The sequence below is a fragment of the Sander vitreus genome, chromosome 16 (assembly GCF_031162955.1).
Source record: "Sander vitreus isolate 19-12246 chromosome 16, sanVit1, whole genome shotgun sequence".
NCBI lineage: Eukaryota > Metazoa > Chordata > Actinopteri > Perciformes > Percidae > Sander > Sander vitreus.
In genome coordinates this window covers 9,895,921-9,909,177 of record NC_135870.1, presented here as the reverse complement: position 1 = coordinate 9,909,177, position 13,257 = coordinate 9,895,921, and the positions used below count along the sequence as shown (strand labels likewise).

Below are 13,257 nucleotides of genomic sequence, written 5' to 3'. Positions count from 1 at the left end.
GTGGAGCCAGAGGAGCCGGATGTTTTTTTTAAATTAACTACTTTATGTAGTTCTACTTGAACATAGGGTCAGTTTCAGAAAATATGACAGAAAGTTAGTTTTATAAGTCTTACCTACTGCATCTTTAACAGTTTTCACCTGCCACTACACAGAAGTGTTTTCTTTTTTGCTTGAAGGCCTTAATGGAGAAGATGTTCATTTGGATTGAGTAATATGATATACAGTATACCATCAGATGATCTACATTTGTCCATCAAAGATTTGGGCGTTACCGTGTAAATGTATTTATATGTATTAGATCATTGACGCAAAACAATGGCAATACTGAATTTACAGGATTTTTGCCTCAGTGCCATTAAGTACTTCCTGTAGATTTGACTGGTTATTTTATAAAATTGTATTATATTACATTCGGTCGATAGTCGAATCTCAGGTTGAAGAGGAACAATGCGGATTCCGTCCTGGTCGTGGAACAACGGACCAGATCTTTACTCTCGCAAGGATCCTGGAGGGAGCCTGGGAGTATGCCCAACCAGTCTACATGTGTTTTGTGGATCTGGAGAAGGCGTATGACCGGGTTCCTACTATACTGTGGGAGGTGCTGCGGGAGTACGGAGTGAGGGGGTCCCTTCTCAGGGTCATCCAATCTCTGTACGACCAAAGCGAGAGCTGTGTCCGGGTTCTCGGCAGTAAGTCGGACTCGTTTCAGGTGAGAGTTGGCCTCCGCCAGGGCTGCGCTTTGTCACCAATCCTGTTTGTGGTATTTATGGATAGGATATCGAGGCGTAGTCGGGGTGGAGAGGGGTTGCAGTTCGGTGGGCTGGGGATCTCGTCGCTGCTTTTTGCAGATGATGTGGTCCTGATGGCATCATCGGCCTGTGACCTTCAGCACTCACTGGATCGGTTCGCAGCCGAGTGTGAAGCGGCTGGGATGAGGATCAGCACCTCTAAATCGGAGGCCATGGTTCTCAGCAGGAAACCGATGGAGTGCCTTCTCCAGGTAGGGAATGAGTCCTTACCCCAAGTGAAGGAGTTCAAGTACCTTGGGGGTCTTGTTCACGAGTGAGGGGACAATGGAGCGGGAGATTGGTCGGAGAATCGGCACAGCAGGTGCGGTATTACATTCAATTTATCGCACCGTTAGACGAAAAGAGACCTGAGCCAGAAGGCAAAGCTCTCAATCTACCGGTCAGTTTTTGTTCCTACCCTCACCTATGGTCATGAAGGCTGGGTCATAACCGAAAGAACAAGATCCAGGGTACAAGCGGCCGAAATGGGTTTCCTCAGGAGGGTAGCTGGCGTCTCCCTTAGAGATAGGGTGAGAAGCTCAGTTATCCGTGAGGAGCTCGGAGTAGAGCCGCTGCTCCTTTGCGTCGAAAGGAGCCAGTTGAGGTGGTTCGGGCATCTGGTAAGGATGCCCCCTGGGCGCCTCCCTAGGGAGGTGTTCCAGGCACGTCCAGCTGGGAGGAGGCCTCGGGGGAGACCCAGGACTAGGTGGAGGGATTATATCTCTAACCTGGCCTGGGAACGCCTCGGGATCCCCCAGTCGGAGCTGGTTAATGTGGCCCGGGAAAGGGAAGTTTGAGGTCCCCTGCTGGAGCTGCTACCCCCGCGACCCGACCCCGGATAAGCGGATGAAGATGGATGGATGGTATTATATTAAAATGTCATACATTGTATATGTATATATATTGTAGGGCTGTCAATCGATTAAACCTTTTAATCGCAATTAATCGTATGAGTGTACTGGACGTACTCCTCAGTTCACATCGACAGTACATGCAAAAAACTTTAGTCTTCTGGAGAGAACCATCTGGAAGGACTTTGAAACTCAACTTGCCACTCAAAGGCCCTATTCTTTATCCATTTCTGCTCAAGGAGATTCGTCTCTGCTAGCCATCCACTTCTGTTCATGGATGTATTATAAAGACACATAACATCCGCTCCTGTTCTTCCATCTTGTCTCTGCTGAAGGCAGCCCCGTTAAATTGAATGCATGATTTTGCTTTTGGCATGTTGTCAGGTGTCCTAACAGACATTCTGCAGAAGGAAAAGCCCTCAGTGAGCCCGAGGAGCAGCTCTCAGTGTTCACCCAATTTACTCTAATCAGCCACCCAACCTTGATTAACCCATGAACCCTGCAAATTACATGGAGAGAGAGAAGTATGTGCCATTTTCTGCTCTCTGACTCCAAATGTATTTAAATAGAGAACATTAAAAATGTGCACCTAAAATATTGAAGAAGAAAAAACAGCAGGCTGGGATTGCCTCCACACGAACCTCACAGACCGTTCGTTCCCCAATATGTGAATGTGACATTCTCTGCTCAGGACGCCATTACTCCACTATATCTTTACATGGCAAGTATTTGTTTGCTGCTAAATCAATGTTCTGAATGTCAAGTACAGCCCCTTTAAATAAATGTGTCAATGTGCAGGAGTTCCTTTTTTCTGCATGTTTTACAAAAGCCCTGCACCTACAGTACACATAATTACACTGTATAATTACGGTCTATCTTCCCTGGTCGGTTGCAATGCAAAACAAAGACTACTGCCAATCAACCAGGCAAAAAAATGGCCTCCTGAGTATGTGGCTTCCAGGATTTTTACAGAAGGTTCCTACTGTATAATTAGACACGCTGCAACTGCCTTACAATGCAGCTCCTCTTATGGCTTTTAGTGCAAATTAATTAAAGGCTAAAAAAAAATACTGCATCTGTTGAAGTGAATGGGAAAATGCCACATTCCACATGAGATTATTGACCCTATAAAAACAGGGTCTAACTAGCCAATTTCACTTCTTCTTGTGTCTTGCAAATTTCAAAGTTAGTGGTCTACCAGAAAGAAAGTTCATAGAGAGTATGTCTGGGGCGTTTTTGCTGATTGACAGGTGTTGTTCAAGTTGTTCTTGGATGGGTAGACTTGACCCACAGTACTTTTATTTTCTCATTCTTTCATTACATCACACCTGTAACTGTCATTATTTGGAGTTACAGGTGTAATGTCAATAGATTTAGCCATTTCATATTCCATGACAAGTCCACATTTCAGAAAACTTTCCAACAAGTTTTCTGAAAAGAACTATGCAACTTGATAAAGATTCCAAAGAAGAACATGAATGCCCTTGAGGGAAAAGATCCATATAAAACCAAGTAAATACTATTTTTATGTATTATTAACATAATTTTGACTCTCTAATTTTGACTCAATTCAAATTGGAATTATCAATTGGACATTTAGCTGTTGAACACTGTCCTTATAATTCCTTATGAATACTATTTTACAGGAAACGTCTTAAACATTATGTTGCTGCATTTAAAATATAAAATAAACACACTTACCTCAAGTGATATCTAGTAATGTAGACAATTTTAAATATGGGGGGACTTTTCTCAAGAAATAAAATGCTTCTTTTAAAAAAGAATCTGGGTACATACCCACACAATTCTTTTATTACCCATAAAGATTCATTTCAGCACATCACGGCCTCTTACCATCTTTTGGTACTAAACAATCACACTGAAAATCTTTCTTATGCAACTCACAGCCTCTACTCACCATCTCCTCTGTCCCCCCACCAGTGTAAGTTGTCGCAATTGTGGAGGCGCACTGCTCCAGGTAATCTGGCTGGCTTCCACGCCAAGTGCTGCTGCTGATAGAGATAGTGTAGATACTGCTGCTGTAGCCGTCACAGGAGCAGTGGTCACCTCTTCGCCCTCCGCTCCCTGACGCCCAGACAAAAACAGAGCCCCTCCCGTGCCGGCCCTGAGATTATTTGGGGAAGCAGACAGAGGTGATTCATTTATCAATGAAAAAGAAAAAGATACACCCTTGAATTAAATATACAGCGGCAGGTAGGACACAGACATAAACAACCACATGTAGCCAAGTCTTTTTCATACACAAACTCTCTTTCTCTCACTGTTTTGATGCCATTCTGTAAAGCAAGACGAGTTAGAGGCCCGGGTCCCTCCAAAGTGGCCCCGTCATCTTCTGGCCCCCAGCTGGCTAAGTAGATATCAATATACTGTGGTCTGAAGCACAGTGATTGGGCCTCCACTATGTCTGTCACATCTCCATCCAGCATACGGATGCCTACAGGTAAAGATAATGTTTGAATCTATTATATACAAAAACGTGCACCTCCAGAAGTCCTTCTGCATTCCAGTTTCATGCTGTCACTTGGACTCACCGCCTATCCGTGCGTGGAAAGAGACTCCAACCGTGCATTGAGAGTTATTTGCAACGGCAGCAACCATCCCTGCACACTGTGTCCCATGGCTTCAGAGAAAGGAGGAGAACATCAGAACATGAGGTTAGATGCATATGCATGAGGAGAAGACGGGCTATTTCCGTTACATCAAACCAGTGAGAAGACAGAATACAGACTGGGGGATTTGCATATCCATATATGCATGCAATTACTGAAAAATGGAAAGAAAAGCGTGCATTAATTAAATTGTTGGAATTATGACAGGGAGAGGAAACTGCAAAACAGGTGCAAAAAGAAATCTAGGAATAAGAAGTACTCACTAGTTAAACGCATCGTTGGAATAATTCGGAGAAGGGTCTTCGTCTTGTCCGTTCACATCATAACTGGCGAGTGGATCCTGAATCAGATGGATAGTAAGTAGCAGCACATTATGAGATGCCGGTAGCTGTCTGTCTCCGTTTCATCAGACAAATCACAAAGAACATTATTCACCAGTCCACTCGACAGTTAAGTGGATCAGACGTTTAATGTCCATTCCTATACTCTTGGCTCTATCCGAACCTTTGGCCCAAAAGCTCTGCCTGCAATATCTGTCTCAGCTCTGTGCTTTTACACTAAGAGCTCCGCCAAATTGCTTATGATTAATGTCCCCTTCCTGAAAACAGCGTCCCATCCCAGGGCACTTACATAATTTGGCTTCAGATCCGGATGCTCTGTCTCAATGCCATCATCTAGGACAGACACCACCACACCCTTCCCAGTATACCCTCTCCTCCAGGCCCGTGCAATGTTCATACGAGACTGGCAGCCTTTGGACTCATCACTGCAGCGCTGTGGAGCAAATAGTGGGACATTCAATTTAGCCCCTGGGAGTAAAGAATAAATCAGGGTCTATTCTAGGCTCTGTCTGTCTGGGTTTCAGACTTTAGCTCAGTAAAAGGAACAAAAAAAAAAAAAAATCTGACTCACAATGTACCACAGGCTGTTCCACATTGAGTCATTATAGAGCAGCGCCTGGGTGCGGTTGGACTGAGGATGAGCAGTGGGAAGGTGTTTGGTCTTCATGTCAATGGAGTAGATGTGACTTGCTCTGGAGTTCCTCTTTGCTCTTCTCTGGACCACCTGCTGTTGGAGCCATTCCACCTTAAAAGGAACACACAGGGCACTTGTACAGATGTAGACAAGTATAGCTGCGTGGCTTAGTCTGAGTTGGTTCGTAAGTCCACCACTTTAGTCGAGAAATATCTCAGCAACGATCGGATGGATTGCCATGACATTGGTCTAGCCCCTCAGGATGAATTGTACCAACTTTGGTGATCACTTAACTTTTTATCTACGACCATCATCAGGTCAATCTTTTAATTTGTCCAATACTATGGTTTATTACCAATTCCTATTAGCCTCATCTGTTCTTTGGGTTTAGTGTTATTTGCACATGTTAGCGTGCTAACATGCTAAACTAAGATGTCAACATGGTAAGCATTATACCTGCTAAACATCAGCAGCTGTTGCATTAGCTCTAAGAATCTTCCTACTGTAGCATGGCTGTAGATCAGATATTTTGTTTTAATATAACCCCGTTTGGCTGCTCCGTTTAAATAAGAGGGGTTTAGCAAAAGGTCAACTGAACTGGAAAACTATGCTTTCAACTTTAGTTATAGATAGTAGAGATTTTCCAATAGCATTTTTCCTTCCTGATACAGATACCTGAACTTGAGTGTCGGCCGATACAGAGTACTGATCCGATACCAGTGTGTAAATTATATTCATTTATTTATTTATATATAATTTTTTAACAGCTGTGTACTACTAATCCTGAATGGATGTGATATGATTGCTATCATTGCTGTATGGCCTGGCTAAACCCTTTGTAAAACATGAACACATGCATACAGAGAATGAATGCCATAGAACTTTCTTTTATTATCTAGTTTGACAGTCAGTTATAACAGAACGATAACATAAATAAACTACTTCAAAGTAAAAGTAAAAAAAACTGTGGGCTAAATTACGTGGAATCAGATTGGTGCATAGACTTGGTACTTGCCGATCTAGTAGATGGGTCAAAGTTTAACCAGGAAGTGATGGGTGTTTCAAACAGGCAGTTTGAGTAACATACATGTGTGTGTAGAAAGGGCTAGTACATGAATGTGTGTGCTCATGTGTTTGGAGATAGGAAGGGGACATGCTGCTAATTAATAAATAATCCAGCAGAGTCTCCTCATATCTCATTACTATACCTTGGTCTCCTTGGCGATGCTAACAGACACCTCTTTGTTGGACACAATGGACCTCTTTGCCGTCTCGTGGTGGCGAAAACTGTAATAACTTTTCAGGTCTCCAATCTGGTGACACAGACATCAAATCCTCTAAATTAATTTGTTTTCAGGTGAAGGTGTGTTGCCCATCCTGCTCTGTCCCTACACTAAACAGCTGTTAAATTATGAAACTGCCTCTGGTGTGTTTCATTAAGTTGGCTACCTTACACCAGTGATAGTTTTTCAGGCAACGGCAACCTGAGCCACAAGACACCAACCACACTGCTGCTCATGTGTGTGTGTCTATAATGCCAAGTAAACAGATAGATTTTTTTAATATATAAGAAAAGGAGCTCTGGGTAATGTATGTTTAATATAAAGTAAGTGTCATGGGTTGGCTATGTTCTGTGACTGACAAGACTACATTATAGTCCTAATCCGTATTTATTGGCCAATGGTTCAATGTGAAATTTGCTTTTGACTTCTGCCCTCAGCTATATGAAGCCAAGTTCAAAAGGGTTGTCCTGGTTCATATCACCCGTAGTGAAACATGGACCCAAGAACTGCAACTTTCATTACAGCACCTATACCCAGGGAGCACATGTGTTGAATTTTATGGGCCTGGCCTCGCTCGGTTTTATTTATTTGCTTTATTATTTATTGATTTAGTTTTTATTTGGTCATTCTGTGGGTGTATTGACATCTCTGGTCTGATTGATTTTTTTTAATTTTTTTTATTCTTTTGTGTAAATGAGTTCTGACAAATTCTTTGCAACCTTGATTGAGATGGCAATAAACTGCTGCTTCTTTGAGGTTTAACTGCTCGGATAATTAAAATTATATGGTTGGGGTTGGAATAATGAAATGAAAGCAAGGAGGTAAGAGAACAAAATGTGTTTGGTTTTTTCGGCAGCTTGGTATCCTTCTCACACTGACGACAAACATCCCGGCAGGCTTGTAATGTAGATGAGCAGCTGCTGACTTCTGATATAAAAAGTTCTCCAGGACTCCTCAAAAGTAAAAGCTTTCAGTCCCTATGACTAAACTAATATGTAAACGCTGTTCTGCAGTAACAGTTTAGTTATACTTCTACCAGTTAGGCTATTACCTTTTTTTTAATCATTGAAACATAATCATCTAAGATAGCTATATAAATTACTAATAATATGATCATGATTTTCTTAACTCTTTTTTCTTAAGTTTCAAGTTATTTATTATCAAATGCACAATAATTACAGAAGCAGTCAATAAATTTGTTGGTCTCAGGCTCTCTCCAACAATGCTCATAATTATGTTTAAAAAAAAAAAAATCACACAAGTAAAATAAAGACAATCTAAGACATAAAATAGTGCAAGTTTATTATATTGATCAAATATAACAAATAAAATATGAAATAAAATATTATAGAATAGTGTGCAGAAATTAAAAATGACTAGTTTATGCCAGGCAGATGGCAGACAGTGAATTGCAATTCAATTTGAATCAATTTCAATCTCAAATATAATACCATACTACTCCAGTTGGATATTTGCAATATATTACCCTTACTTTGAAATATTTTATAAGACATTGCAGATCTGACAGTCTGGTCATTGGCTAAACGGGGCAGTATTAACGTATTGATTTCTCTGATTAAATCTATATCAATTATAGTGATCAGTTAGAGATTATTCTTTTTAACAATGTAAGACAATATTTAGCAACAATCCTCATACTGTTGACTGGTTTCTGTCTAGATGTGTTTGTCCCATTAGGGCTGAGGCCTAACTTGAAGCTCGTTGACTGAGAGGCCTACACTTTGAACTTCCCTACACACTTACATTAACAGTGACCGACTGAGGAATTAAATACTTCAAAAGAAACTAAACAACAATTAAGATGAAGACTGCAAATGCTCGGTGTGTCCCTCTCTGGTGCTTCTTATATAGGCTACAGTGCTGTATGTGGCATCACACTTACCTGACCCATATTAGTAAATCCATATTTCTCTGCTATCCTGTTGACAGACTCACTGTCCCCTCTTATTCTTATCGCCCAGTCGTTGGTGTAAATCGTTGCATGACAAAACTGAAGCAGAATTCCCATCCACATCGCTAAGAACCGCATGACTGCAGAGATAAAGAGGCTTCCTCTAATTAGAGTGAGGCACCAGGTGTTTCATGCGTTGTCTCTCCTGCGGAACGTGTTTCTCAATGGCGAAATGGAAGTCCACTGTCGCAAAAAAAAAAAAAAAAAAAACTGCTTCATGGGATGTTATGCATGAACGGAAGGATCTTTGACGGCTGAAGTTGTCAAGACTTGACTTTCATTCACTGGAAACAAGCATCGATTTACTGATTCAATATGGGAGCCAGGGATCACCTGTAGTGTATTTCTTTATGAGGATTGGTTGTAGCCCAAAATGCCCTTATGATGCAGCTTCGTCTGCACGTTGTCGTGTTGATGAAATAACCCTTGTTTTTCCTCATTAGTTGCCATTATAGCCTACTGTAAAACATGTGCATTTTTAAGATGTGGCCACAGAAACAAATGTGAACTGTCTAATAGAAACTGCAAATTACAATAAACTGTCATCATTATAGGCCTCAATAATTTAATAAGCATTTAAATTGACAAAGCAGCATACAATAAATAGGCTACATTATTATAAATGATTTAAAAAAAAAAGCGTTTTCTATAGGACTATGGCATAGTGACATAGTGATAGAGTCAGTGGTGTAGACCTACGTTTCCCAACAACAACATTTTACAAATTATTTGTATTCCTAAACACAAAAATGGCAAGCAGTTGCAATAACATGTTTTCATTAGAACCAATAGTGGAAAGTAACTAAATACATGTACTTATTCCCAGTACTGTAGGCCTACTTAAGTACAGTTTTAAAGTATTTGTGCTTTACTTGGATATTTCCCATTTTATGTTATACTTACTGTACTTCTACTGGGCTAGCTACTCGAGGTAGGCGAGGTGGGCTAGGCGATTATTGTAATTTTGACTCCACTACCTCTATTTAAGAGATGTAGCTGTAGTTCAGATTAAGATTTTATATTAAAAAACATGAAGATCTTATAAAATGCAACACATTGTTAAAGATTAAATGAGTGGTTTTCATATTGTGACCCGGCACAAAACGAGCCATGTCTAGTTGAGGCCCCTTGATACATGTTTTAGAAGTCTATGAGTTGTTAGCATGTCCCCCAAAAGAACATTTCCTATCTACATTTCTCTGATGGTTTCATTTAAATAACTGTTTCAGGCCCAACACACATACATACGTACATTTTGGTAATTAATACTTCTGTACTTCTACTTGATTTTGAAAGTAGGACTTTGTAATGGAGTATTTTCAGACGGTAGTATTAATACTTTTACTTAAGTAAAACATCTGAGTATGTCTTCTACCACTGATTTAGAACACAGCATTACCATTAAAAGGTGAAATGGACTCATATTTCTATTATATCTGTATTATAATCGTATTTCAATATGCATGTGTACTCAGAAGTATTTCAGCTATAATACCATTATAAGATTCATGTTTTTAACCTCATAACATGTGATGGTTATTTCAGTCAACTCTTTGCTCCTGGACAAATCATTTGTGGAGAGAAGGAGTCACTGTCTAAACTGATTGTATATATGGCCTGTGTGTTTTCAGTGAAAAACACATAACATTTAACAAGTAATATTTCCTTTGAGGCAATGGATGTTTTTGTAGTATTATTATTTGGCCAAATGCCTTTTCCCTTGGCACCACAGCAGTCTGTTCATTGTGAAGCGACATCTTTGCATTTAAAGATTCAATGCTTTAACTGGGTCAATCTGTAGCAATCAGAAAATAAACCTTTATGGTGTGTAAGAAGAATACCATCAAGATATTCTTAATGTTTAATGTTGCGATTCTACACAGATGAGACTTGAGTGGTGGTGATAAACTGCATGCAGTTAGTAAATTGAGAAATCACCTGTGTAGGGCCATAACAATGCAAATCTGTGGGTTGTTGAATTCTACATTAACATTAACAAGAGGAGTATCAATATTCTCATCTAACTCTCTGCCAGAAAGTAAATAACCATATTACCCAAAATGTCAATCTGATCGCCCTCTGAGCAACTGTGCACTCTGTCATATAGCTTTTTAACTGTGACATTGTCTTAGCTCTTATATGGTTTCCACAGACCTCTCACAGATCTCATTTATTTCAATAAATAAACACATACATAAAGGAATACAGTCAATAAAACATGAAAGATCTCTTCAATCATAATTTTCTGCACCAAGTTCTAGGAGTGCATTTACTACTTCATCTCTTATTCCTGACAGTTTGTCAAAGGATCTATAAGTACTATGGATGTTATTTGCTGGTTTATATAAAAACTTATAATCCAGCAAATAATAATTATGATTAAATTGATTATCATGCTTTTCATAATAATGCTAGTATACCAAAAAGCCTACATAAATTGCTGCATTATAAAGAACTTGTAATAATTAAATAAATAGTACTTTTGATATAAATATTATTATGTTGTGCAAACATATTTTGACAAAATATTCAATCTACCACTTCCAACAAATCTTTAAACTTAATAAATAACATTGTATTTCCATCTTTACTTCAAAGAGCACAGCCTTTTACTGCATTATCTTTGATTGATGATCAGTTCTAGCATGTTTAGGAGAATTATCTGTAACTAAAACACCTACATTTAAAAAAAAATCTTGCACAGAAAAGTGCACATTGGTAAAACAACTTGTTTTGCATACCGTTGACAATTGTGAGGAGAAACTGGAGAAGATGGAGGAGGAGGTGAACTAAATTAAATCCTTTGTGCCATCTACAAAGCTGGAAAGCTCTATTTCATCTCATTACATTGAAGCATACTACAGCGAAATCCATTCTGAACTTCTCATCCAGTGCCAAAGTATCTTATTATTGCATATTTAAAACAATACAATACTGTATTACATGGAGAAATGCAAATAGTTGGAGTTGATAGGAAATTAAGAATTACCAGGATATGTGATGCAACATGTCCCAGTGTGTAAATATTACTAGGATCTGTGTGCGTTATTTAAGAAGAACTGTTGCCTGTTTTGCATTACATCAGGCTTAGCCTGGTGAAAATAATCATAAGTCATCACAATACATTACTGTTATTTTACTAATGAAATTCTTCAGTGGCAGTAATTTCAATTAATGCCACAGCATTAGTCACACAGTATAATTATGCCACCAGAGACCTGCTATGTGTGTGTGTCAGGTCGATGAGGTTCATAATGTGATGTATATTCCATGTTGTTGGAGGATCCCCTATTAATTGGGAGGAGTTGTGGGCATCTCTTGCTGCTGATTTGATGTTGTGGGAAATAAAGGGATAAGGCAGCAACTGGTCTTTTGCCGGACAAAATAGATGCAAAACAATCATTCAAATATGTAATATAAAAAACGTAAGAAAAAAGTGTTGTTTGTAAATACAGGTGGTTGCTAATATAAAATATGTACTATCCTATTTATTAAAGGAATAGTTCAACATTTTGCGAAAGTTAGATGAGTAGGTTGACACTACTCTCATGTGTGTACGGTAAATATTAAGTGACACATTACAGCCAGCAGCCGGTTAGCTTAGCTTAGCACAAGACTGGAAACAAGGGGAAACAGCTAGCCTGGCTCTGTCCAAAGGTAACAACATCCACCTACCAGAACCTCTAAAACATACTAATTAATCCTGCTTTCAGTCTGCAATGGTTCAAAAGGTTTTCAATGCCTTTAAATTGATTTATCCATAACGTAATATCACTTAGATACAACCTTGGACTGGACAGTCTGGAGATGTTTTTATCAGGCAATGTTTGAAAAAGCAGGATATTGATTGCTATGACCACTTCTGAGCTAATGTTTTACAGAAGACTTGCAGGTAAATGCAAGCAGCACAGCCAATGACAATTCAGTTCCATCACAAGCAGCCAAGGATCCTCATATGAACCATGAATCTAAGAGAAAATCAGCGATCCTTGGACAAGCTCTTTGTTGTGGATTAACAAAAAGCGAGAGCCTCAAGGAAAATAGTCTCTTAAACATTTCTTATTAGAAGGATGAATGTAAAGTGCAACCAGAGAAAAATCTGAAGAAAATCAAAGTTTTAAAATGTTAATAATTATTCTGTCTGTTGTGTCATCACGTAACAATTCATGGCAAATTATTAATAAGACCAAGAAGAAAATCCACATGAAAATGATCTCTCTAAGCATCTTGCTTGGATACCAAGGTCAATATATTGTTTAAAGTCATGTTCAATGTCCACTGGGACCTTGAAGCGTATATCCCAAAGAACAGGTTCCTGATGCAATATGCACTCACAGTCATCTTCTCCACAGTGGAGTAAAAAACAAACTGAACAAAACAAAGGAAAAGCACCTCTCGGCAAAGCAGTCACAGGACTTTGAAGTTATCTAACATGTCTTCAGAGAGACTGACTTTGATGTTCAGAAAACTCCTTTCAAACAGTGACACATTCCCCTGAAAATAATTGTCAAACGTGTTCCTAAGCACATTGACTGCCCTGCAGGCAGCACAGGCATGAACTCTTATTTATTCTTTGTTCATTTAAAAAAAAAAAAAAACATTTTTATAAACTGTCATTGTTTGGCAAAATGAGTTTTGCTGCATGACATGTCATGGTAAGTAGTTAACATTTTGAAGCTGTGATTACTGTCATCCGTAGTGTGGCTTTAACAGTTTTATTTTATTTGGTTTATGAACTGTCAGATCTTTTACATATGC

At 39.2% G+C, this 13,257-nt stretch overlaps 1 protein-coding gene across 1 annotated transcript in view; it reads right to left on the bottom strand.

Moving 5' to 3' along the window:
• The window catches only part of pcsk5a (proprotein convertase subtilisin/kexin type 5a), a 36,058-nt gene extending 23,218 nt beyond the window's left edge, over positions 1-12,840 (bottom strand). The window contains 9 exon segments of the mRNA XM_078271930.1: positions 3,558-3,764; positions 3,922-4,094; positions 4,192-4,280; positions 4,533-4,609; positions 4,900-5,043; positions 5,182-5,355; positions 6,453-6,557; positions 8,431-8,682; positions 12,835-12,840. Coding sequence (XP_078128056.1) covers positions 3,558-3,764; positions 3,922-4,094; positions 4,192-4,280; positions 4,533-4,609; positions 4,900-5,043; positions 5,182-5,355; positions 6,453-6,557; positions 8,431-8,682; positions 12,835-12,840 — 1,227 coding nt within the window.
• Positions 12,841-13,257: the final 417 nt, after the last annotated feature.